The 27,910-nt window shown below is 34.2% G+C and overlaps 3 protein-coding genes across 4 annotated transcripts in view; 1 reads left to right on the plus strand and 2 right to left on the minus strand.

The window, feature by feature from the left end:
* LOC143530391 (very-long-chain (3R)-3-hydroxyacyl-CoA dehydratase PASTICCINO 2-like) overlaps positions 1-27,910 on the plus strand; it is a 265,235-nt gene that overhangs the window by 39,319 nt on the left and 198,006 nt on the right. The gene's annotated exons all lie outside the window — the stretch shown is intronic.
* Positions 2,748-6,018, minus strand: LOC143530417 (plant intracellular Ras-group-related LRR protein 4-like). 2 transcript variants are annotated; one of them, XM_077025962.1, is made up of 6 exons: positions 5,834-6,018; positions 5,645-5,740; positions 4,929-5,530; positions 3,923-4,836; positions 3,674-3,813; positions 2,748-3,573 (listed from the first exon to the last, which is right to left on the minus strand). In XM_077025962.1, the coding sequence occupies exons 3-5, from the start codon at positions 5,518-5,520 to the stop codon at positions 3,679-3,681; spliced, it is 1,641 nt and encodes a 546-aa protein (XP_076882077.1). In that variant the 5' UTR covers positions 5,521-5,530; positions 5,645-5,740; positions 5,834-6,018; the 3' UTR covers positions 2,748-3,573; positions 3,674-3,678. The 2 variants fall into 2 exon arrangements, with proteins under 2 accessions (XP_076882077.1, XP_076882076.1); XM_077025961.1 differs by having other exon boundaries at positions 2,750-3,582.
* On the minus strand, positions 24,638-25,345 carry LOC143530430 (uncharacterized). Its single transcript, XM_077025974.1, has one exon. It carries the CDS (start codon positions 25,343-25,345, stop codon positions 24,638-24,640), a length of 708 nt encoding a protein of 235 aa, XP_076882089.1.

The raw sequence follows: 27,910 nt of genomic DNA on the forward strand, positions 1-27,910 counted from the left end.
ATGCAGGGTTTATCAGCAGTTTGGCTATGAAAAGGGCACCTAGCGCTGTGGAACTGATGAGCTGTCTCCCAAGACTTCGGGGTCCTCAATGCGAGCTTCTTTTGCTTCGCTCATGTATGGGAGTTGCAAAGCTATTGTTCGGTTTGAGAACATGCCAATCTATGTATATGGGGGAAACTGTTTCTATATTTGACAATGGCCTTCGAATGACGATTAAGGACATCATGGTTTGTGGGGGTCCGTTCTTCGGGGATCTCTAATGGAGGTTGGCATCACTACCTACCCATTTTGGGGGGTTGGGTCTATGTTCGGCCGAGGATGTATCTACATATGCTTTTGTGGCTTCGAGAGCACAATCGTGGTGTTTGCAAGACCATATTCTTCGGGGTTGTGATATTTATGGGTTGGACTCTGATTATGGGTGTGCTATGGATCGTTTACGTACTTCACTTCCAGATTTTGATCTTAGCGGGTTCTCTAATAAGGACACCCCCCCTAAAGCCCAACATGTTGTGACGAGTGCCTTATTTAGTGGAATCGTCCAGAGTTTAGAAGTGAAGTTTGATATATCCCCTCTTCAAAAAGCGGTGTTTGAATGCCTTCGGGCTCCTCGGGCTCAGGACTTTTTAACGGCCATCCCCGTTGAAGGATTGGGCCAATATATGTCGGGTTTGGAGTATCGGGCTATCCTTAAGTACTGGTTAATGATGCCTATGTTCTCGACTGATGAGCCTTGCCCAATTTTTCGCAAGGTCTGTTTGAATTCTTTTGGAGACCATGCGGTGCATTGCAAAGAATTGCCTGACTTTAAATACAGACATGATTTGATTATAGATGTTCTGTGTGATGTTCTTAAACGGGCAGGGATTTCTGCTAAAAAGGAAGCCCCTGTTAACTTTCTCATGGATCTTCTTGAATGGAGGTCTACTTTACGAACAGCTGATATTCTTGTGTTCGGGTGGGCAGGGGGAAAACACGCGTGTGTGAATCTTACAAGAGTGTCTCCTCTTGCTGGGCTCAGGGACCATGGGTTTGTTGTAGGTCAGGCTGCGTTGAAGGCTGAATCGAACAAAGTTGTTAAACACGAGAAAGCTTGTTTAGAGAATCAACATGTCTTTCTCCCAATTGCTTTTGATACATTTTGTTTTCTGGCCCCAGAGGCTGTGGATTTTTTTAGTAGGGTTCATCGTGTCGTACACGGAACCACTTCAGCTCCTAGGTCCCAATTCTTCGTGTTTAGTAGGATTGACTTTGTTATTTAAAAGGGGGTTGTGACGCAGCTTGTTGCCCGTTTGCCTGCCACTCTATTGTAATCGCTTTGTAGTAGCTGAATGTTAATTACCTGGTTAATTAGTATTGTTTTTTAAATATTTATTTGTAATAACTTTTAGCGTACCTTTTTGATTATATGAGATTTAGCTTGATTTCTTTTTCTTATATGACCTGACCTAATTCAAACTGACCGTAAAAAGTTGTTATATAACAATAGTCAACCGATCAAAAAATTTCCAACCCTCATAAAAAAAATTTGGAACCACTGTTAGACCAAATTATGTTCAATATTTATACATGTTTGTATAAAGACAATCATTTAATTTACACATGTTTTATTCGTTTTAGATAAAGTATTATTATACTATATATAAAACATAAACTAAAGTCTACAGTAGACTTTGTGCCTTTGCAATTTGTATCCATTGAAGTTATGCCTTGACAATTTGTATCCATATTGTTTATCATGTGCTAATTATAGCCTTCTTGCTTATTAACAAGTGGTTATATTAATTTGTGAAGCCTTTTTCATTTGACTTTAATATAATTGAAAATGCTATATATAAAAGATAAAGTCTTCAGTAGAGTTTGTGCCTTTGCAATTTGTATCCGTTAAATTTTTGCCTTGGCAATTTGTATCCATATTGTTTATCCTATGGCAATTATAGCCTTCTGGCTTCTAGCCTATTAAGAAGGGTTATATCAATTTGTGAAGGGTTTTCATCTGACTTTAATATAATTGAAAATTTTGTGCAATTATATTAGAAGTTTTTACTATTTAGTATTATTAGATTGTATTAGCTGACACTCAAAACCACGAAGTCAAACATGTAACTAAATGAAGTCTTTTTTTTTCTCTTACGGCCCCCTAATTTACTCATATTAAACTATACATGTATTTTTGTAAGATTTGAACCTTTAACCTTTAAAATTGAGGGGAGACATTAATTTAACCATTACTTCATAATTTATCTTTCGCGTCTACGCTTTTGATTCAAGAGCTGTTCGGTAGCAGCTAAAAAAGAAGTGTTTTTATTGTAAAAGAGTTGTACAACCTTAACTACAAATTAACAAGCAAACTTACTTCCAAGTCTAAAGATACTCCTTCAAAAATCTTTTAAGCTTGAATAGCAAATAATAAGACTGTAGTTGGTTTCTTAATTACATTATTTTTTATCTTAAAAGTGATTTCCTAGTCCTTGAATTAGTGTTTCTTTTAGTATAAATAATCAAATAGGGTCTTCATAATGTTTAGAAAAAGGTTTTGAGAAATAGAAAATTCACAAATTCGAACTTGTTCTTCGTCTATAAGCTTGTGTAGCTAGTGACACCCTTAAAATCTTTCTCAAAGATTGTGGCGCACCATCTTGCATAATGGATACAAGATTAACAAAAACTTCACCTTGATTACGCATCAACATGACTCAAGACTATTGCTAAATAAGATCATCTCGCTTTCACTATTTAGCATTACATATTTACTTTCAAAACGCACATTCAAACACCCATCTAACTTTAACCATTGATGCTCAAACCATAATGGTTCTTTCGGCTCATTCAACTTTGGATAGCAACTTGCCATGTACCACGAATATTGGATGCTATCATATTAATAATATATTATCATAGTGACAAAGATGATCTTTTACAATGAAGTCTTGAATCTAGATGTCATTTTATTATTCCTTTGGACATATTCATTAAACACAACACTGTTTTGATGCTTACAGCAACCCGATAATGTTGACATGGCAACATCTATAACCTCCCGTTCGATAGTTATCCGGAGAACACACTTTTAGAGACATGGGCCAACCCATCATGATCAACACATGGCTATGCAACTCAATACCCAACAAAAGTTGAAACTAATTTCATATGTCCCCTAACAGATTTTCATTTTAAACGTGTAAATCACACATAATTTTCATCTTATTGATTGTAACTATCGTCTACTTTCGGTATTTACCAAACATACACTTTCAGTTCCGGTTACACGAAATACAAAATAAATAAATAAATAAAGATGATCATAGTTATTATTATTATAATAACAACAACAATAGGGTATTAAAGTATGACTATAAGGGGAATGAGAAGAAGCATACTTGAAGAAAGAGTTGGTGTCTGTTCCAGCCCATGACAGCTCAGCATCTCCTGAATTTAGGTAAAAGCAATAGCATGTGATGACAGTATCCTTGTGCAGTAGTTCCAAAGTAGTTATTTAAGATACAGCCTAAAATTGTTCACAATCCCACATGTTCATCATTCATCACCTTCCATCCCTTTTCCTGTCTATATCTTTTATAACTGTCACAGCATTATTAATATAACTCATTATTATTTAATACAAGGGTAGATCCAAGATTCATTTTTTACGCGATAAAGACTGACAACGAACCTTGTTCAATTAGTCATGGTGATCCGCTTGCGTTTATTCGACATGGAAAAGAAAATATGAGTCCAAGATTTCTTCTTTTTGACTGGTTGAACCTTCTCATCCTTCTTTTGGTGAAGTTCATTCATAAACAATACAACCGCCTGAAAAAAGAAAACCATAAATCAGTTAAATTAGTTATAACTTGAATACCGAAAAACAAAGTTATTAATCGTATCATACAAAATAATGATAATGAAAATGAAAACTCACCCGAGCGCCTTGATCAAGAACATCTCTAGGGGGTATTTCCAAAGGGTTCCCTTCGGTTTTTAAAACTTGTAACTTTGACAACATTCTGAATGAATCCGGAAGAACTCGTATTTGATTGTTACTCATATCAAGTTCTTCAAGATTCTCAAGATTCCCGATGGATCTAGGTAGGGATCTAAGGTCGGCAAAGTTGTTGCTGATGTTGATTTTGACAAGGGTGGTGGTAAAACATAAGCTTTCAGGCACTGATTCAAGCTCATTGAAACTTAAATCAAGTTCCTTTATGTTTGTCAATGATGACATGGTGGTTGGAAGCCTGCTAATGTTATTGTACCGAACCGATAACGTTTCTAGCAACTCAAGTTTTCCAATAGCTTCTGGCAAAGCTTTAAGTTTGTTGTAGTCTGCAAGAAGCTCTTTGAGTGATACACAATGACCAATAATATGCGGGATTTCTTCAATATTATTGGTTTCAATGTTGAGCTTTTGTAGATTCACAAGTGAACCGATTGACTCTGGAAGAACCGAGAGGTTGTTTGAGCTCAAATCAAGCTCCTGAAGACGGACCAACCTGCTTAAACTAGCTGGAAGAGTTGACAACTGGTTCGCGCGAAGATCAAGATAGATTAAACTGAGAAGATCACCTATAGACTCTGGGAGTTCAACGATTTTGTTGGAATGTAAATCGAGTTTTGTCAATGATGAAAGGCCTGAAATGGAAGACGGTAATGTGACAAGACGGTTTTCTGATAGATCTAGTGTGATTAAAGTTGATAACTTCCCGATTGAGTCCGGAAGCCATTCAATCTGGTCCATCAATTTGGACCGAAGATTCAGATCTTTAGTTCCTTTCTTCGACGACACTTCAATCAGACTCGCAAGCTTCATAAAATTCAATTTTGAACCATCTTGACCTACAAATTATAACCATCAATTCAGCCAAACTTCAAGATAGTAGTCATTATAATTACAACAAGATAATAAGCGAATCCATTTCGAAACTCACCGGAAGTTATTACAGGTTTCAATGTGGAATCAACAATTTTGGGCTTTAAAACATCACCATTGAACACCGATTTCGACTTGCTCACATAGCTATAATCTCTGGTAACCAACTCAGACGCTTTCACCGCTTCTTTCTCAAAATACAAGCTCGAAACCGGCTTTGAAACCACACTGGCCGTGCTCGGTGAAGCATAGCTAGCAACACTGGTTGAAGCTGAACCTAAACTTGAACCACCCGACTGGCCATTCCGGTCCCCGCAACAACTGGAAGCTCTCAGAATCATTTCATCAAACACTTGGTGGGTGTGTTCAAGATCCAACAACTTAACAGCTTCCCTCTTCTGCTCTTCACTCTGAAACCTCACAAAACACTTCTGCATCTCCACCAACACATTAAACAGCTCATCGGGGACATCTTTCCGCTTCTTTTGTCGAACAATCGCTTCGATTTTCGCTTGTTCTTCGGCCTCCAAGTTCCGGATTAATATCCTGGCACCTTCCACGTCATCAATTGCAGGGCGTGGAGGAAGTGACCTGTGAATCCTCATTATCTCCTCCAACACTTCATCCACTGATTTACCACCTAATTCCATTTCTTAATTACTCACAAAACCCTAAAATCAAAAATATATTAAAATTAACCAAAATTCAACGAATTAATTAAAAACCAAAAAATAAAAAATACCCAATTTAAATAAAATGGAGAAGGGCTTACACAATAAAAATAAACAATAACGTTGTCAAAGTAGAAATCTCCGGCGGCGGGTGGTGGGTTCTAGAAGCATCGGCGGTGACAAATTCACAATTTTGCGTCTACAAAACACACACATTACACAATAATAATATTAATTGAATTCTAATGTAAGAAGGTAGAACAAGTAGTAAGAAGACAAGAGAATGATTTACGGGAAAAGGTGGATTAATAATAATAATAATCTACCGGCGCAGCACACAGATCCTGAATATCTATTTTATAGCTTTATTAAAAAAGAAAAGAAAATGGATTAAGGAAATGATATTAAGAAGGGGTGGGTTTGAATAAATAGGATGAGTGAGTGGATGGATAAAGAATGAAAACGAATTTATTTTATTCGTGGATTTGAAGGCGGCGGCTGGGTGAGTGAGAAAGAGAAACAGAGATCGGTATCCAGGTTGTTTCGGATTAGTTAATGTAGTAGTAAACTAAACAAACAAACACCTATTAACTTAACATCGGAGAGAGAGATGACCGACAATCCAGGTTGTTTCGGATTGGATTGGATTGGATTGGATTGGATTGGATTGGATTGGTTTTAAAATCTTAGGTGGTAAAAATTAAAATAATAATATTATATTATTATTATTATTATTCAAGTGTAAAGCTCGCGAACAGCTCGGATCCACAAAAAGCTTGAAATAAGCTCGTTTAGTTATCAAGTTTGAACTCGAAACTTTTATAGGAAGATAGTTTATTTTTATTTAGACTGAACGAGCCTAGTATATTTTTAAAGTATTGCACACAATGTATAAAAATAATAAAAAATGTATATGAGTTATTTAATAAATAAAAAACAAGTCAAGCTTAAGGTTTAGAAAAGAACTCGAAACAAGCCGAGTTGACACTCTCGCTCTCGTAAGTCAAAACAAATTGAGCTCGAGCTTAGCTTAGTCAAGCTCGGGCGTCTTAACTAGTAGACTTTTTACAAAAATCATGTTTTTATTTATTAAAATTCACACTTTTCTGAAAACATAAATCATATTAAACTTAACTTTTTCTATATAATAAGTTAATAACCAACTTTTATACGTAACAAAGGAAGTTGGAAATTTGACTCCCCCCCCCCCCCCCCCCTTCCCTCTTTCGGTTCTCCTCAGACTCTAGGATTTAATACTTATTGTTTAGTTATTTGATAGTAAAGAACATAATGTGTTTGTTATAATTGTAAGGTTAACATGTTAAAATATCTGTTACCATCAACTATTAAGTATAAAAAATTCTGTCATTGTAGCGGTAAAATAAAATTCCATATTATATTTTTATTTTTTTGTACTCACTAACTTTCTTATTTCTTTTCTCAATATTTTTTGTCATTTTATGACATTGTAATATTTATAAAAATAAATATTTGAATAATTGATTGTCTGATAATTACGTTGTGGACTTGTGGGGCACATAAAACCATCCATTGCATTATCTCTGTTTTTTTTGTTTTTATTATATCTTGTTATTATATTTTTATGCTATTCAATATCAGATAACCCTTAGAATTGCCCATTAAAATTTGAAAGACCTTAGCCTCTTTGGGTGTGTATATTTTTTTTATTCACATATGTAGAATTAACAATACCCACAAATTGTAATCTTAATTTTTTTCCTACCCTTTTACCAATAGAAAAGAGAAGAGTCGTTACATTTGTGTTATGAGAATTCTTGCCGTCCGTCTATAAGTATATTTGTTATGTTAATAAACTTTAAGAAGTAGTGATAGCTAATAACATAAAATAATTTTGAGAAAGTAGTGTGAGCTAATAAGAGCATTCTCATTTAACCCCTTATTTTATATGAGTGGTGTTTTTATAATTTAGAGAGCGATTTAGAGTGTTGTGAGTGAAGAGTTTTTATATTTTAGAAAACGTTGTTATTTTTCTGTATATTTGAAAAACTATCGCTCACCCTTTATAATTTTTTAATATATTATGAAAGTGGTTTTAAAAATGGTAGTGATAAATGTATGAAAAAGGTATTATCTAATTGAAAAAGAAAAAGAAAATGTATATGTTTTAGTGGTTGTGATTCACATCATATCATTTATCCTTAAATTCAAAATTACACTAAAACACATATAATTTATCTCTTCTTTTCAATTAAATAAATTTAAGAAAGTAGTTGTCCGTAAGGCCTGGTCTCTATGGCCATATTACACTAATCACGTCTATAATTAATGTGATACATGAACTTATGATATTACGTGTAAAAATCTAATCTCGTAAAATGCATGTGCATGTTATAGGTGAGTACATTCTTTGTATCATATGTGACTAACATTCTCCATGTAGTACGTGAATCTCTTGTAATTTATTAGTCTCACTCGCATAGTATACTTTTTTTGGACAAAAATGCATATATCAGAGATGTATGCAGCTACGACGCAACACGTCCTGCTCAAGTGCTTAGATAAGTTAAGAATAGTGTACAACACCACTTGTGTGTTTGATGCTACAAAACATCTCTAAATACACCCGTTATTTTTGGATCACTGTAACCAAATTTATTAAAAAAATTTGATGCATGTCTCTCTTTTTATTTGTTTGAAGAATTTATGAATCATGGATACTTGTCTAACCTTCAATTCTTAAATAGCGAACCCAAGTATCACACATGTTACATACTTACATGTTTCCACATTATATATATATGCAAAGAAAACACATATACTGTGTGAATTTACTTCATGTGTGTAAGAGTTTTGTAACAAAGATACGGTTGTTAATGATGTGTAAGTGTTAAAGTTTGTATATAATATGTCAACAATTTTAGCTTGTATGGATGGGTTAAAGGAAGATACGTGAGTAAACATGTATACACGACCAAGGATTAATTAACGTATTTTATAACTATAGGTGTGATTGTTTTCTAATATGAGATATATAACAAGATAGATGATTCATTTTCTAGTAATGCGTATTATTTAAATAATAATATAGGTAAATATTCTTTGTTTTTATGTGTTAATAGCCACAACTTAAACTTGTATTTACTTTAGATGACGTTCTTTTTTAGAATGACTAAGTTACACAATCTCTAATTTCAACTTTTAAATTTATACTTTTCGTCCACCACAATTCCACAATATGTAACGACCCTGAACCACGAACCTAATAGTATTCATAAAAACCAAAAGTAAAACCGATTAATCCTACATAAAGACACTACTGAAACACACGAAAAAGATAAAAGCACAAGAGATCAAACATAACAAGAAAGCAAAAATCGAACAAATACATTATCCACGGAACGACCCAAATTCTGGTAAAATGTGATGATTGTTGCACTTGTTGCGATTCTTATAACTATAGTTATGTTGTCATTTTTAAAAGTAATGTAAGGTGGGGAGTGTATATATGCGTTTTATCGTGGACATTAGTTTTATTAAATGAACACTAGCATGGTGACATGTGCGAACAAGTGACAACAAGGACTATAATTATAGATGTGTTGATATTTTAAAACTATTAAAAGTGTACCCATAGTTGCATCACTAAAGTCATGTGATGAGAGCATGTATGTATGAGATGACAAACTGAAATAGGCAAATCCGTGGTTTAGTGCAACGGGTTTTTGGAAAGGTTCATGGGAGCTCAATTTTGGCCTTCTTTTTTGTTTTGTTTCGCGTCGTTAGTTTTTGTGGGGTTCTCTTTTCTAATCTTGTTCTTGCATTTGAGGCTTGATTTTCTGTGTTGTTTTGTAATTTTGTCTCACTTTGTCTAGTTGCTTACTAATTGTAATAAAATATATGACGTTCAAAAAAGAGAAAAAGCTTTAACCTTACGCACTCATTAGAGGTGTTATGGGAGGGATGACGAAAGAGAAAATAATCGTGTTGGTTAGCCATAACCATAACCGAGTGATCATTTAACCATAAATCGGTTAACTGTCGATTTCGATTAACTGTCCAATGTATTTTTCTCCTTTGTTCCAGTTGAAAATGGTTTGGTTGTGGTGTTCCAAGTTTTTTATGAAGTTTCAAAGCTGAAATATATCGATTTCAAGTTCAGTTTTGGTGTTCCAAGCTATGTTATAAGCAGTTGCAACATAAATTTAAATGTTCGAAGCTATAAATGGAGGTATAGAACATGGAAATAAATGTATAAAGTTTGGAAAAACACAAACATAAAGGTTCAGTTCGGTTTTGGTTTAAGTTAGCTAACATAAACACATTAACAGTAACCATAATCGGATGGTCGGTTAATCAGATTCACTTAACCATAACTGTTGGTTTTGTTCATCTAAATTAGTTTCGGTTAACAATTTAATTCAATTATGATTCGGTTTTTACTCAACCCACGCGTGTCCCTAATTTTTATATGTTGTTTCGCTAAAATCCATTAATATCTACAAAGTAGATGTTCTTAATTTTTTTATGTCATATATTAAAATTATAAATAAAAAAAGAAAAAGGAAAAAGAAACGAGAAGATGGGAAATCTGATCCATTGGCATAACTTAAGAAACACATGTCCCACGTTGCGCTGTATAACACGTGCTCACCATTACATCTGTCAGTTCTACTTCTACACCCAGACGTTTCTCATTCTGGCGCCAATCTGTTCAAACTTATGACAAGCCTGCCATTTTAAATAATTATTTAAAATGTTTCATTAAGATCTATTAGTTTGTATTTTTTAATGTAAAATATAAACAATTTTTATACTAATTAGGTGAATGCATAATGCATTAAGATCTATTAGCTTGTTTTCGTTGTAATCTTTCTTTTGTCTAACTTCTTGTTGGCATTGCTTTTAAAATTACGTGTTAGACTTGTATATTTATGTTTAAAGTTATGTGTTGACTATGTTTAATTTGTGCATTTAGGATTACTGGCGATCTTTTTTTAAAGAAAACCAACCTATCGCGATTCGAAAACTTTGATCTCGGATGGTAATAAATCCAAGCGTAAAAAAAATACAAAACAACTCAGTCATTGGCTTATAGGGGCTCGGTTTCACTGGCTTAATGAACCAAACTTAAGTCGTGTTGTTATACTCTTCGAGAAGCATTGAAGCATGGAGAAGAGTCTGATATTGATGTCGAGGAACTTATTTGGAGTTGACGTTGTTTGAGACATTTTTATCTAGTGATATTATCACCCCTCTGGATGCTTTAAACAATGTGATGCAACATGGATTTTCCCTAATGCGGTAAATGTGTATCGAGTGTTGTTGACTATTTCGGTAACAGTGGCTTCGGGTTAAAGAACGTATTCAAAATTGAAATCGTGGAAGATGTACTTACGATCCACAATGTCCCAGGAAAGATTTAACGACTTGGCATTGACAGGTATTGAAAACTACGTGTTGGAAAGCATAAATTATCAAGAATTGATAGAGAGGTTTGTTTCATAAAAATGCGAGAAGAGCATCACGTTTCGTTTGGTATTTAAATAAGATTATTTTGGTACGAAATTTATGTTTTGTGTATTGAAATTACAGTTATCATTGTACCATTTACTTTTTATTTATAACTTATCGAATTTATATTTTACTAAATGCCGGCACTTAAATTCACATCCGCCCCAAATTTATTTAGCGATTCTCAAAGACTGCCCGACCGTATGAGACCTTGTTTATGTTTGTTCATTAACCATTTATCCAACTAACGGACGGTTTATCACACATAACCGGAAACTTCTTGTTAGTGTCCGTTCATTAAGAAAAATAAATATGTTTGTGTCCGTTCGCTAATTTTGTAACTGAACACAAATGAGTGGATCAACACAATCAAACATATTACAATATGAAAAAAATCAACATTTGTAAGTTTAATCATTAGACATAATCAATCATCATAAACATAAAAATAAGTATCTGCCGAGATTATTCGAAAAAAACTTGACACAATATACTAAGAGTTTAAAAATACAAAATAAATGACCAAACATAAAAAACAAACGCGATGAGAGTAAACGAACAAACATTAACATAGGTGAACATGCATATATAAACACATTTTGAAACTTTATGTCCACTATTAAATAAACACGATCTTTGTCCATGTTCGCTCATTTAATTAAACGCTTGAAATTTCTTGTTTGCGTCAATTCATTAATTAACAAACAAATGTAAACAAACTTTCCGTCAAACAGTTCACGAATGCTTCACTAAATGTTCCGCCCGTTTACAATCCTAGAACTAACATAAATTAAACACTATATGCTACAGAGATGTGAAAACACGTAGTATCATACACTATATATCTATGAACTAAAACACCACATGTACATATATAAAATTAAAAACCATGAGTATATCTCTAAAGAACTAAAATACCACATGTACATATATAAATAACTAAAACACAATACACTAAAAATGCCAAATGTATCTTTTAGAAATAAACATCACGTGTATATCCATAAAGAGATAAAACACCGTATGTATATCTGTGAAGTATAAAATATTTGAACTCACTGATTACGAAAACTTAAGTTAAAATGTTGTTTGTAAATAGTTGTTTTTTATATATATAAAGCCTTTAAAGAAGCTATAAAAATAAGTAAAATATTAAAACCCGATTGAATTGGTAATTGGCCCAAACAATATAATAAAAAAAAGCCCTGAATATCAATTAAAATGTGGTAAATGTAACATTGGTCAATTTACACATAAAGCGATTTGTCTTGTGACGACGTGGTGTATTTGGAAGTACAAAATATTTACACCATATTTATATCCATAAAGAGATAAAACACCGTATGTATATCTGTGAAGTACAAAATATTTGAACTCACTGATTACGAAAACTTAAGTTAAAATGTTTTTAGTAAATAGTTGTTTTTTTATATATAAAGCCTTTAAAGAAGCTATAAAAATAAGTAAAATACTAAAACCCAATTGAATTGGTAATTGGCCCAAACAATATAATAAAGAAAAGCTCTGAATATCAATTAAAAATGTGGTAAATATAACATTGGACAATTTACACATAAAGCGATTTGTCTTGTGGTAACGTGGTGTATTTGGAAGTACAAAATATTTGAAGTACAAAATATTTATACCACGTGTATATCCATAAAGAGATAAAACACCGTATGTATTAGGGGTGTGCAGATTAACCGTCATAACCATTAACCGAACCATAACCGACATAACCGAACCGATTTTAACCGATAATCAACATAACCAGTGGGTCGGTTTAATGAATTTTTAAAAACCGCCAAATACGGGTTGGTTATGGTTAAAGATAATTTTAAACCCGCCAAAACCGAACCGCCCCATTTACAAGATTCTCATCTTTATGGAGCATGATTAGACACACCGTTGATAATTTGTTGAAAATTAAAGAAGGTAATAAACTAATAACGCTCTCATTTTTATACTAGATGATTTAATTTTACTAAAGAGTTAATCCACTAGTTGTTTGTTTGAATATATATTATTAATATTAAGAATTATATAATTTGTTGGACTATGTCATGTCATTTTTATTTTTTTAGTACTAAAGTTTTAGGCTCAATTATACATTGGTTTGGTCACGATTAACCGACCCATAACTGACTCGCTATAACCTTCAAAACCGATTAACCGAAACCGCCATAACAGATCGGTTATGGTTATGATTATCTATTAACTGATATATTGGTTATGGTTATGGGTTTTGTCTAAAACTGCCCAAAACTGCCCCATGCACACCCCTATTATGTATATATGTGAAGTACAAATTATTGGAACTCGCTGATTACGAAATTTTAAGTTAAAATGTTTTTAGTAAATAGTTGTTTTTTTATATATAAAGTCTTTAAAGAAGCTTTAAAAATAAGTAAACTACTAAAACCCGATTGAATTGGTAAGTAAACAATATAATAAAGAAAAGCCCTGAATATAAATTAAAATGTGGTAAATGAAATATTGGTCAATTTACACACAAAGCGATTTGTCTTGTGGCGACGTGATGTATTTGGAAAAAGAGGAATGATATGGTTCATAACGGAGTCTGGTAAATATCTCGAGCTTGGTTAAGGAAATCAAGGTGCTAGGCTACCTTTGGATAAAAAGCAAAGGGAAGAAGCGTGACCTAACTTGAAAGGATTGGTATCGGTTCAAGGTGTAACATTTCTTTTGTTTGTTTTCGTGTTCTTTCTCTTGTGTTGGCGTTGAACTCTTTCTCTAGCTTCTTGCTAGTTTTTTAATATATTTTGTTGATCGTTCAAAAAAAAAACATATAAAACCTTAATGGAGTAATAATTAAAGAAAATCTAAAATTTAAGGAATTACTCTATAGAATAGTAACCAAGTTTTAAAATTGTTTCAATCAGGTCACTCAGAAATTTTTTTGTTCCAATTAAGTAACTAAAGTTTATTTTTTGTTCTAATTTTATATATTTTACCTTGATAGCAGGTTTTGTAGGTTTTTTTTTATTTTTAAATAGTTTAACTTGCAACATATTTTTTTAAGTGACAAAATTAGTAAAAATTGAGAAAAAAAAATTAATTGTGACAAAATGCAAAAATATAAATCAAATAATTTGTTTTTAAAAAAAAAATTCTAATTTTTTTTAGCAATTTTCCAGATTATTATTATTTCTTGCATATTTTCGCACAAAAATTGGAAAATAGCAAAAAAAAAAAAAAAAAAAAAAGAGAGAGAGAAAGAAAAAAAAGAGGAAAATTGCAAAAAAAAAGATTTTTTTTTTAATTTTCCAGATTTTTTTATTTTGCAATTTTCAGGATTTTGTTTTTTTTTTTTTGCAATTTTCCAAGATTATTATTATTATTTGCATTTTTTCACAATTAATTTTTTTCTCAATTTTTAAAAAAATGTTTTGCAATGTCAAAGTATTTAAAAATAAAAAAAACCTTCATAACCTGCTATCAAGGTAAAATATCTAGGATTATAACAAAAAGAAAACTTTAGTGACCTGATTTGAACAAAACATCTTACGAGTAACCTAATTGTAACAATTTCAAAATTTTATTACTATTCTATATAGTTGCCCCAAAATTTAAATAACAAAATAAAACCTCACATCCGATCACATGCGCCTTTTGAGTTATGCCCTTCGACATTCACTCCTTTCACAACTGTGTCGACTCCAACACCATCGGACGAGACGACCGGGCAGCTCTAGATGACGACGACAGTTTCTTCGATTTTCAGATTTTTCTCCTCCCGACGACCCTCCTAATTCCTAAATCTTCAATAGTTATCCATCTTTGATTTCAATTTCCAAATCAAATACGAGTAAAAAAATCAAGATATTATTTTATTGTTGTATGCTTATAATTTATGATTTATGTGTATGTTTGATTAGAATTATATGTTTATGATTAAAATTGTGTTTTGATTAGACTTATATATTTATGTTTAAAATTATGTGTTGACTAGGTTGAATTTGTGCATTTAGGGGTTACTGGTGATATTTTTTAAAGAAAACCAATCTATCCCAATCCGAAACTTTGATCTCAGATAGTAATAAATTCAAGCGTAAAAAATATCAAGCAACTCTGTCACTGACTTATATAGGCTCGGTTTCATTGGTTTCTTTTTTTCCTGAATTCGTCGTGTTGTCCGTTGGCTAAGCAACTCCTAGTTAAAAAAATATATAAAATCCTTACAAAAAGTGTGAAGGCGTATTTTAAAAGACTTTCTCTATTCAAACACCCATTTTGCTTTTTGGACATCCTGGTCCATCAATACGAGTCGTATAGCTCATACTACTCGTATAGGTGTAAGCTTTTTGTCACTATTCGTTGACCAGTTAATATGAGAAGGCCTATACGAGTGGAGGCCTATACGAGTTGTATGAGCTATACGAGACAATTAAATAAAAAATTAAAAACCAATAGTATATATTTTTCATTATGGTTTCATAAAAAAAAACCTAATTATACACATATGTATATTTTATTTAATCACGATATACGTAATGTACACATATGTACATTATCATTTATCTTAATTGTACATATCTGTATAAAGAGTAACATATATAAAATTAAAAAATAAGTATTATACATATATGTATAATTTTGTCAAACTGATATTTTTTAAACTTTTTTATGAAACAGTGAGAAAAATAACTTTTTTTTGTTTTTTTTTTACTTTTTTTTATTTTTGCGTTTCTTTTGTTGTATATATTTTTTTTATTTTTCTTAAAAAGAGTTTTTTTGTGTTTTATAAGTTTTTTTGAAATATATATATATATATATGTGTGTGTGTGTGTGTATGAAAAACACAGTGTATATTTGACGTTTAAACTTAATTACACAACAACTTTTTTGGTTTAGTGACAAATGAGAATGACTTCCAACCAAAAGTTTGTGAGTTATATAGACTCACTTGAAACATTTTAACTTCATTTTTAGACAACAAGTTTTTTACACAACGCAAATAATAACCAAGTAAGCCCATTTAAAAAGTAATTGTTTAAACCGGACAAAAATACCATTTTACTTAAGGTCCAAAAAAATTTTCGCCCAACGCCCAATATTTTTTTTAACAATTCTTGGAGACAGCCCTAGGTGTATAAAGATCCAAAACAACTCGTATAGGTTATACTATTCGTCTAGAGGGTGTATTGACAGTATACGAGTAGTATATGCTATACTACTCGTTTAAATATTAGCATCGTCTCGTATAAGTCATACGACTCGTTTAAGAATTTGGTCAAACACCTTTTCCAAAAAGCTGGTGGATGTCAGAGTATGGAAGTCTATATGACTCGTATAAGCTATACGAGTCGTATGAAGGGTGTCTGAATTTTGAAGGTGGGTGTCTTATTAGCAAGACCCTTTAAAAGTAGGAGTTTGGTTCCTAATAAACACTCATTATCTTCAAATTTATCCATCTGCGTTCTACTATATCCAATGCATACATGGCCCCGAGGACCCCACCTGAAAACTTAGTCAGACTTCATGATAAGGGTTGGTCTAATGGTCCAGGTGGTAATAGAAGAAGACTAACATTAACCGGTGATACATTAATTAGTTATATGTGCAGCCCAATCCAGCTAAGCCCAGTTCAGTCGGGTCAATTCCCTTGCAGTTAAAATTGGACTTGCAACCTTTGTTCATTTAAGACTAGCACACAAGATCCCTGCTCTTTTATTATTCAACGAATTGACCTAGCCTCATACGGGATACAAATAATGCGAAAATAATCTTTGTATGATTAAACTTTTTCCTAAACTGAATGAACCTATTAAGATGCAAAAAACATGGTATTTTAAATGTTGAAGAGATACAAAAAATTTAGCGTGGAAAATCTCTCAAGACCGAGAGTAAAAACCTTGAGACTCTAGAGCTGCTTCAAATCCAATATCATCAATAACAACAATAAAAAGTTTTCTCTAAATAAACTAGAGCCATACATAAATCATCATATACTTAGAACAAACAATCTTCAAATATATGAAATCAAACTACAAAAAAGTAACGAGTAAGAGGTATCACTAACGGGTTATCGGCCTCTGAAATTTCTCTTATTTTTGGAAAACAAAAAAAGAATAAGGAACCTACTTTCTTCAATTTTTGTCTTCATCTTTGTTCCCTTTTTACGGCAGAAGAGGAAATCAACAAAAAAAAAAAGTGTCAATATTTTCTGTGTGTATGTCTGATGTGCAACCCTTTAAGGCTAAGGGTAATGGGGTTTGGTTGAGCCCCAGGTGAGCCAAGCAAAATCTGACACGTAGGCGATAACATGGCCATGGATCAAGCTCCTCAACCAAGCCCCAGAGGGTGTAGTGGTCTAGGTGATCAGGGGCTTGATCCAGGTTTTTATTTATTTAACTATTTTAAAGAATACATTAAATAATAATATAAAACATTACATTAATAATAATATAAAACATTACGTTGATACTAGTCTAATACAAGATCATCGGGTCTTCAATCCCACAAATGCTCGACCAACTCATGCCGAACGTTGCCGTGTAACTCACCGCTCTTGATGATATTTATGTTGGCGAGTCGTTGTTCATTGGTGATCGTCGATTCTTGTCTTGGAATATCACCTTGGTAGTTTTGACAAATAGCTTTACCCTCGTCTTCTAGTATCATGTTATGTAGGATTATACACGTGATGACGACTTCCGTTATCTTCTCCCCTGTCCAAAATCTTATTGGATTCGCCAACATTACCCATCTTTTCTTTAGGACTCCAAACGCCCTTTCAATATCTTTTCTTGCCGATTCTTGTTTCTTCGTGGAGTACTTTCGTTTGTCAGAATCTGGAGACGCGTAAGCTTGAACAAGTATCCCCCATTCGTTGTAAATACCATCAACGAGGTAGTACCCGTACTTGAAATGTTCTCCATTTGCAAAAAAGTTTGAGGGGGTTCAACCCCGTCGATAAGGTCATCGATTATCGGTGACTGATCGATAACATTGAGGTCATTATTAGACCCGGCAACCCCAAAGAACGCATGCCAAATCCAAAGATCCTGTGACGCCACCGCCTCAAGTATAATAGTAGGGCCGGGGTGATCACCTCGATGGAATTGACCTCGCCAAGCAGTGGGACACATAGCCCAACCAACATGCATACAATCAAGGCTACCGAGCATCCCGGGGAAACCATGCTTTTCACCGTGCACCTCGTATATGCGTTGGATATCATACACTGTTGGTCTACGTAAGTATCTCCGTTTGTATAGCGATATGACCCCTAAATATAATTATTAAAGTTATATAAGTTATGTAAATATTTGAAAAATATATAAACAAATGTAAAAAAAAATATATACCTCTACAAAAGTGGTTAAGCGCATCGCGTCCGGTCTTTTTAGCCATTTGTAGATACTCGTCCAACATGTCAGATCAAACACCATACGCTAGTTGCCGAAGAGCGGCGGTAATTTTTGAGTGGCCGTGAATCCGAGCTTACCTCTAGCGTCATCCCTTTGTTGAAAATACTCAAAGTGCTCAGGCAAGCCATTTGCTAGACGCATGAATAATCGTCTAGTCATTCGAAAACGCGTTCTAAAACTATCCTCACCATATGTGGGACTGGGACTAAAATAGTGACGTATCAAAGTTTCGTTAGTGGTCTTTCGATCACGAATACGCGGTTGGCGGAACAATGGGGCTCGGGGGCGATTTTGATCTCTCAAAAAGCTTACCGTCGTTTGAACCGCTTGACAAATGAGTTCGTCTTCTTCGGTAGAATAGGAAGACGATGACGGCGATGCCATTTATAAATATATATAAATAGAAGTTTTGATAGAGAGAATGTATGGTTTGAGTTTTTATAGAAAATGTGGATTTGTATTTATAGGTAAAAAAAAATTAAATATTTATGACTGGCCAACGGTAAGGTTGACCAGTCAACTCTCCTCCAACGGCTACTTTGCCCCGCGGTCACAGCCACGCCGGCCCACCGTGCCCACCTTCACCTGAGGGGTGTAGCGGTGTTCGTGAGCCATGTAGGCGGCCGCGCCCACCGCTCACCCCCCACTACCCTCAGTCTAATTACTTTTCCAGTTTTCCTTGTATGTTTCTTGACCAAGAAGTCACGAAGCCGAAATAAGAGAATCACCACTTTAGATTAAGGTCATGTGGGCCCAAAACCATAACACCAATTTTGGTTCGGAAAGAACTGCATGCAAGTAAAACTGTTCTGGATGATTGAAGTAGCTGCAGCCTGCATTCGCCATTTAGCCCCAAAACGACCACGCATTAGCCAGGTTATAGTTGTTTCATTGAACACATAATTATTAATTTTTGACTGAAACGGCCCAAAAAAATAATATGATTCATGCAGGTGGTGAGAACTCTAGACTCGATAGTTGAGTTCACAACAGATTTGTCAAACGGGATGAAACCAGGACAGAGTGAGATATTTGACTCGAGAGAACACTCTGCACGGAAAAACTTCAATATGACATGGAAAACGTTGTATAAATCAACATGCTCAATCGTTGAACACGTTTGTGAGATAACAATGGTTATGTGGTTATCAACATAAAGTAAAAAAGAAATTATTAGTCTCATATTTGGCGAGCGGGTATGGTAAGGTCGGTAACGGGTCATAATGGGTTGGGGTCAGTTGTTTGACGTGATGAGGTGCATGCTCCTATAGTAACATCTGGTGGTTTATGTCCAGGCTAAATACAATGATTAGGGAAATTGTATGCCCACTTTATGACATTTGGAGTACCATTAGAGTTTTTGTGATTGATGTAAGTCTTATAATTAATATTATTTGTAGAGAAATGTAAGCCAATGAATACCAAGGTCACAAAAAAAGGTCAAAAACAAAGTAACATACCTCATTATTCATATTAGCATGGCTTCTCATCACAGGTACATTTCAATTGACCTATACATCAGCAGTTGAGCTACCAAAGTCTATTGTAGTTAGATTTATTTGGTTGGACAATAATTGCAAACTGTAAACTGTTAAATCTTTTCCCCCTAATAATCATTTGTTATGTGAGTTTTGTGTTGATAGACAATGTTAGTTTTCTTAATGGTTTGACCCCCCCCCCCCCGGCAACGCGGGGGGTACGGATACTAGTTACATACAAATATGAGTTGTGATAATCATTTAGTATGAAGAGTTACAAGTTAACTGTTGATGGGTAGATATGAGTTGTTATGATGAAATTGACAAATAACAATGTACGTTTCATAGGTAATGGTCAAGTTTTGGCTACAAATTTGTTAATTATCCTTTCCATGATTAGTTACCTCATTTCTTTTACACGGTTATACTAATGATTATATCGTGTAATGGTGTGATGGAAAAAGTTTGTAATGGAGATGGTCGTGATTAAGGTCTTGGATCATGTGACAACAATAATGGAAATTTGTACATGACTAGTAAAATATATATTTAAACTAAAAGCCAAGCGCTTCTAGTATTTTAATTGTTCTTTTGTGTAGGTTGGTGTAAAGTGTAAACAGACGAAAAAAAACATGTATATAGCTAGCTAGTCATTATGGCACGTTTTAATGCTTTGATAGTTAGTCTAAATCACAAACTTTTATGAAAATTTAAAAGTATTATAACTAGAGATGTTCAAAACGGTTTGGGACTAGGAACCGGAACCGGTTCCTATATTCAAAACCCCATTATAAACCGGTTCCAGTCTCGAACCGGTTAGGGAACCGAACCGGTTCTCCCATCCTCGGACCCCTAACCTATCTAACCGGTTCTTACCGGTTCCTAAACCGGTTCCTGTACTGTAACCGGTTCCAACCGGTTAGAGTGTAAATTTTTTTTTTCGTTTTTCGTTTGCGATTTGGATTCTAAACTACGATTCGTATTTGTATAACATGAAAAATAAAAAAAACAATTAACATAAAATTCATTTTATTTACTTTAAGAAGTTCAAAAAAAAAAGGTTACATGTTTTAAAATCTTCAAAAACAAACTAACAAAACATTAAACTTATAAATATAAAGTTGTGACATATTATTTCTAGAAAAGCCTTCTTGTTCGTCGTAATTATTGAGCGGCGACTTCTTCCTCGGAATTACTTGTAGAAATGCCTTCTTGTTCGTCGTGCACTCAAACATCAAGTGGTGTTTCATCTTCGAGAGTGGTTACGTGTTGAATACGATCGATTGAGTCCAAGTGATCCTTTAAGCAAATGCACATCTCCACCGACTCCGAATTTAGTCTTGTTCTTCTCACCGATATTACCCTGCCACTAAGAGAAAAAGCGGATTCCGAAGCTACTGTAGAAGCTTGGACGGTTAGTAAATCACGGGCCTTGGTGGCAAGAATCGGAAACTCGGTTTCCTTTACCTTCCACCAAGCCAAAACATCAAAAGTGCCATATTCCTCTTCGGATAAACCGGTAGAGTAATCATTTGCACTATACCTTCCTAGTTCGCTTGAAGGGGTGTTACCCCTTTGTTTTTTAGCCGTTACGTTGCGAACGGTGTTCATAAGGCTAATCATGTGATCTCGTACTCTAGTAGCACTTGAACTTGATGAAGACCCCCCGGCATAGGCATGTGTATGTTTGACCCATATTTATTTAAATAAAAGTCATACATAAATTTAAAATTCAAGTTAAAATAATTTTTTGCCTCTGTTGAAAAGTTTAGGTCAACTTCATGCATATCTAAGGCTGAAAAAATTTCGTCTATCACACATTCAACCCCCGTAACATTTAACATTGGGTTTAAAGCGGCGGCGCAAGTAAAAACGGGTGGCAATTCAAGAAAGTATTTTTTTAATTTAAACTTCATTGGTAATATGATGTTTGAAAACATTGGACTTTTATATTCAAATTCTTTAAGATTGTTAACCATTAAAAATAACTCCGAAAGAACCAATGGACTTGTCGGATAATACGTTCCCGATAGTTTCGTAGTTGATGTTTTAAAAACTTCAAGAAAAGTCGATAAGTCATTGATAATTTCCCATTTCTCATTTGAAAAGGGGATTGCCAAATCATTCTCGGCAAGACTAGAATGAAACATTTGTAAAGTTTCTCTTTGTTCCAAAGCACTTTGAAACATTATGCAAGTGGAATTCCATCGATGAGGTACATCCCAATTAGCTCCCAAAGCTTTTCTTCCCGTATCTTTACAAAATTTTCTATAATCCATTTGTCTTTTTTTACTTTTCTTAAAAACTTCATGTATCATTAGTCTAAAATCGTTTATAACCGATGTAACCTCATCCGAAGCAAGTCCGTCTTTGACGATTAAATTAATGATATGTGCAACACACCTTGAGTGAAAAAATACACCATTGCAAATCGGCGTATATTTTAATTTTAATTTATCAACCGCCGATGTATTATTCGACGCGTTATCAAATGCTATTGAAAATATTTTATTTTCTAGTTTATAAGTTTTTATAACATAATCTAAAATTTCAAACAAATTATCTCCCGTATGTGGATACTCAAAGAGTTCGAAAGCAATGGTGCGTTTCATCATTTCCCACGATGACGGGTCTACCCAATGAGCGGTGACACAAAGATAAGATTCGGGTAGACCATGTGGAGCCGACCAAACATCACTAGTTAAGTTTATTCCCGTATTTATATTTTCAAAATATGCAATTAGTACCTCTTTGGCCTTCTTCCACAATTTTAAACAATAACGTTTAAGAGTATGACGACTTACGTGAGTGTATTGTGGTTGAAGCGTATCTCGAATCATGGCGGTTAAGCGAGGGTTGTCGAAGTGGCTAAACGGCAAAGCTTCTTGAATCACAAACTTCGCCATACGATCTTGAACTCGATCAATTTGGTATGTAAATATTCCGCCTTCACTATCCATTTGCGTTTGTTGCGAATCGACGTTCTTTTTCAACGCCTTGCAATACGGTTTTTCGATGTGTTTCTTCAAATTTGAATTCGAAAGTGGGTTTAAATAAACCCCACAAAACTTGCACCGAGCCTTCAATGAATGGTCACTCAATTCAACCAAATCCCAATTGCACCAAATCTCTTGATTACGATTATGAGGTACAATACGAACGAAACTTGTTCGGCGTTGGAACCTTGACCAATCGATGATTGTGAGGCAGCCATAACAACAAATATGAATATAGAAGAAGAGAAAACAAGAGATTAGAGAACTCAAAACGTTGTAATAGCGTTTTTTTGTATTTTTTTGCGTTCGGGTTTGCGTTTTGAGTGTTGTGATGAACCCATGACACCAAATACCTATTTATACTAGTAGTGGGGTGCTTGGGGGAGCCAAAAAACGGCTATTTTTGACCCCAACGGTCAAAAAACGGCCAAAAAAAACGATTTCCAACGGCTATACTCGATCCAACGGCTAGAACCGGTTAGGAACCGGTTCCGGATGGAACCGGTTAGGAACCGGTTCCGGTTCGGTTCCGGTTCCTACCCGCCCCCACTCAGAAACGCAAGAACCGGTCACGGATCATCGGGTTGAATCAGATAGGGTCCGGTTCCTACAAAAAACGGGTAGTAACCGGTTCGGTTCCGGTTCGGGTCTACCGGTTCGGTTACAGGAACCGGTTTGAACCGGTTTGAATGATCATCTCTAATTATAACGAGGAATCATTTTCTGCCGGCGCATATAATTAAAGTAACCCTTAAAAGTAGGACGTTATAAATTCATGTTCTAAAAAAAGTCACTTCTTTTAGTACACTATACTCAAACCAAAGGGAATAAAGTGTTCAATTTTATAGTCTAATTATTTTAAGTTAATGTCGTATAAAAAGGTGTTTGCGTTAAATAATTGGATGAACTTGAAGAAAAACCAACATTTGTAGTTACTCAAATTTTACATTTTCAGACTTCTCTATATGTGATACTTGTTAGCGTGACAACCTTATTAATCTCAGTCTTTGATTTCCTAGATTAACAAGGCATAATTCTTAGTGCTTTTCATACCATAAAATCCCTAGTTATTTTAAGTTACTTATATGGGTACGGCTAGATGTGCCTCCTCCTTTCATTAAAAGTAATTATTCCTCTCACTAAGATTTAATAGATAGTAGAGAGAGATGTATGTTTTGACATAACTAATATTTCATCCTTTTGTTATGAACCATACTGAGCCCAATGTTATGAACTGGACCAAGCCAGAACCATACTGAGCCCAATGTTATGAACCGGACCAAGCCAGCACAGTCAAAGGGTCCAACTTTGTGACCTCGATATTTGGTATATGCCGACTATAAGGGAATAGGAGGGGCGTGTGAATTATGAGACGTCTGAATGTCCTTCTCTCCCATCTCTCTCCTATCTGATTTCTCATCATGTTCTTATGGTGATGCAGTTTTGAAAGCGATCAATGGCTCAAAAAACTTATAAGTATCGACCATAAAACTGAACCAAAGGTTCAAGAACAAATGTTATTTAATATAATATTCAACTAAAACTAACTTAATCAAAAACTCTATTTGCACTATACATTAAATGATAAACATGAAAGCTAGTTTTTTTTTGAACGGCAAAGCAGATAAAATTAGAAAGCAAAGAGCCTCCGGCTAGGAGTTGGAGGGAATAAACAGACTACAAGCCAAAAAAGGAAAAGAAAAAAGCAAGCAAACACCAAAACAACACAAACTACTCAAGCTAAGATACAGTGCAAAGTAGAGACAATCCAATGTTGCCAAATAATCTCCTTATGAGGAGATATATGCTTAATCGAACCATAAAGATTGGTCTTGATTTCCTCTAGAACGAACTCTCTGTTGAAAGCTCTACCGCTTAAAGTTTCCGCGTTCCTTTGTTTCCAAATGCTCCAAATAGAAGAGTAGATAATAGCCTTGAGAATCCTTTTCCTCGAATGAGAAGACGAGTGAGAGGCTTCCTCAAGTAGCTGTTCTATCGACCAAAGAGCAGTCAAGTCCCAACCACACCGTAAAGAAACAGTTCTCCAAACCTGTTTAGTCCCAACACAGTCAAGAAAGACATGATCCGAAAATTCATCTGACAATGAGCAAAAACTACAACTCCGTGATATTGAAATCAAACCCCTAGCCAACAGATTAACCGTCACCGGGATTCTATTTAGAAGTAGTCTCCATACAAAACAGTGTAGTTTAATAGGAATCCAACCTTCCCAGATGCAAGGAGTAGTATAAATCTCATCATAAATCTTTGAATGCATAACCCGTCTCAAGTCCTGAACCGAGAAGATGCCCGAAGCACCACCACGCCAACTCCAACTGTCATCTTTACTGGAATGGAACGAATATAATACCACCATTTCTTGTAGATACTCAATATCCAAATGAGCTTTAGCCAAAAGTGAGCAGACCAAGCCCATATCCATTTAATCTCCACCTAGACCATTAACCACTACTCTATCACACACTTGACAGTCTTTGAACAACTCCAAACTATATAAATTCAGGAACAAATATTTATGAGCAAACCAACCCAACCAAACGTCTAGCTATAATCTAGTTTTATTTTCCAACCCAACTTTCCTAACAAACAAACCCAACAAGTCAATGCCCAGAGAAGAGAAACAAGTACCAATTTAGGAATCTTTTGCCAAGCCCCAACAATAGAAGATCTTGCCATCTTACATCCACATGCAAGCGAGTCGAATGAACAACTTTTATACATCTCACCCACAATAAACCCTTTTCTAAACGCCACCTCCACCACCATTTAGCAAGTAACGCTAAGTTCATCTGTTTGAGACAACCTACACCCAAGCTGCCAAATTTCTTAGGCTGTTTTCAATTTCGTCCACCACTTTTAACGGAGCATGAAACATAGATAAATAGTAAAGAGGCAAACTACCTAAAACTGTCTTAACTAATGTCAATCTACCTCCAAAAGATAAGGAGCTTGCCTTCCAACCATTTAGTCTACTCTTAACTCGTTCAATGACCGGATCCCAATGTTTCGATAACCCCATATTTGCACCCAACGGCAGACCAAGAAGTTTTCCGGGAGAGAACCAGCCTCACAGTGAATAATAGAAGCCATAGAAATTATCTCCGGTTCGGAGACCTGGACTCCAAACATCTTACTTTTGTGATTTCTCAGTTGAACTCCTTTCTCTACATCAATAGAGTCAAATAAGAAGATATCACTTCATATTATTCAAATAAGAAGATATCACATCATCTTATTTATGATTTCTCAGTTGAACTCCTTTCTCTACATCAATAGAGTCAAATGCTTATTTTTGAATTTTCATTATTTTTTGGTTGTGTTAAAGATCACATCACTTCAGTTAGGAATTCGGTAAGGGTGTAATCAAAACTAATTAGGAGCCCACGATCTTAGTACTATTAACGGGTACACTAACTTTTTTTTGTCTATTGTTTAAAGTTTGAGGGCCTAGCATATATAATATATATAATATGTCCCAACAATAGTACGTAGTAGTGTATATATCTACAATATGGCTCCATAAACTATCACTAACTTACATGAGTAGTCTATGAACTATTAGTATGTTCATGTGAGTGATCTTTTTCAAAGTTTACTTTTTCAATCTAGTCATTTTAGTCAAAGTTACATAGTTCTGAGGTGCGTTTCATACATGTTCAGTGACGAATCTCGGACCATGTTTTGGAAGGGCCAAAAGGGGTCAATGCGCATATAAAAACATTCAAACAAAAAGACTTAAATTTACACTAGTAAACAAAATAAGAAGGACCCCTAAGGGCTAGGTCCACATATATATATATATAGACATAGGGGATGAATCATGCGAGAAGTCACTTTATAGCGAGAAGTAGATCTGGACCACCGATTATGTGAATCAACGGTAGACAATAACAATGGCATTTTTGTAATAAACTCTAAAAACTATATGCACTAACTAAAAGAAAAAGGTATATTAGTCATGTGATTATTGTTTACAGCAAGTAACGTATATACATTTAATAATCTTCTTCAAGTTTTCCTAAGAATCCCTTTGCAGAAACTTCAATTTCTTATTCAATCACCTACATCCATTCATAAAAATTAATTACCAGAAGCTTCAAACACTCTAGAGGAACTTCGATCGCACATCCAATCACATTTTGAATCTAAGGTCTGTGTTGTTTGTTTTACTTTTTGTTTGGAATTACATAAACACCATGATTTATGGATTCACCTGCATTCATAATTTGAATCTGATCATACATTTATTGATTTGAAAAAAAAAACCTAGGGCTTTTTTGTATAATACAAATTGGGGAAAAATTATATGGTGTTCATCTAAACCTACATTAGTTAAGGTTTGTCATTTATAAATCTTTTTTACATCTCGTTCTGTGTAGGTACAAATTTTATTGTGTAGTTACATCTCGTTCTGTGTAGGTACAGATTGTATTGTGTAGTTGCAGGTACAGATTGTATTGTGTAGTTGCAGCTTTATCATTTACATATCTTTTTCTGTAGTTACATCTCGTTGTGTGTAGGTACAGATTTTATTGTGTGTAGTTAAAGTCCATTTTGTGTAGGCGCATTTTATTTTGCTCTTCATACTTGATCAATTAAGAGTTTTATATTATAATGTGTTTTGCTTTAAAGAATATTCTCCACTACTAACAATTTGATAAGTAATGCGGATATTTTGTAAAATATTTGTTAGTTTAATGCATTGTTGCTAAAATAAATTATTATGTATATTACGGTTGATTGCACATTATAGTTGCATGTTTAGATGTTGTATATGTAGATTACAGCTGGCTGTGAAGTTGTTGTCTGGTATAACCATTTTTTTGGTTGTGTATGATGCTCTGTGTAGGTGTGTATGAATGAATAGTAGATTTCTAATATTTCTGAATTGTCTATTAAAATATGATCTTTGGTAGTGTACAATAAACATATGACAATTTAATTCTTCTTTAATATAGGTCATTATTATCTATGTAAGGAACATTAC

The sequence above is a fragment of the Bidens hawaiensis genome, unplaced genomic scaffold (assembly GCF_021521415.1).
Source record: "Bidens hawaiensis isolate Kalapana, Puna unplaced genomic scaffold, B.hawaiensis_p1.1 tig00008945_1, whole genome shotgun sequence".
NCBI lineage: Eukaryota > Viridiplantae > Streptophyta > Magnoliopsida > Asterales > Asteraceae > Bidens > Bidens hawaiensis.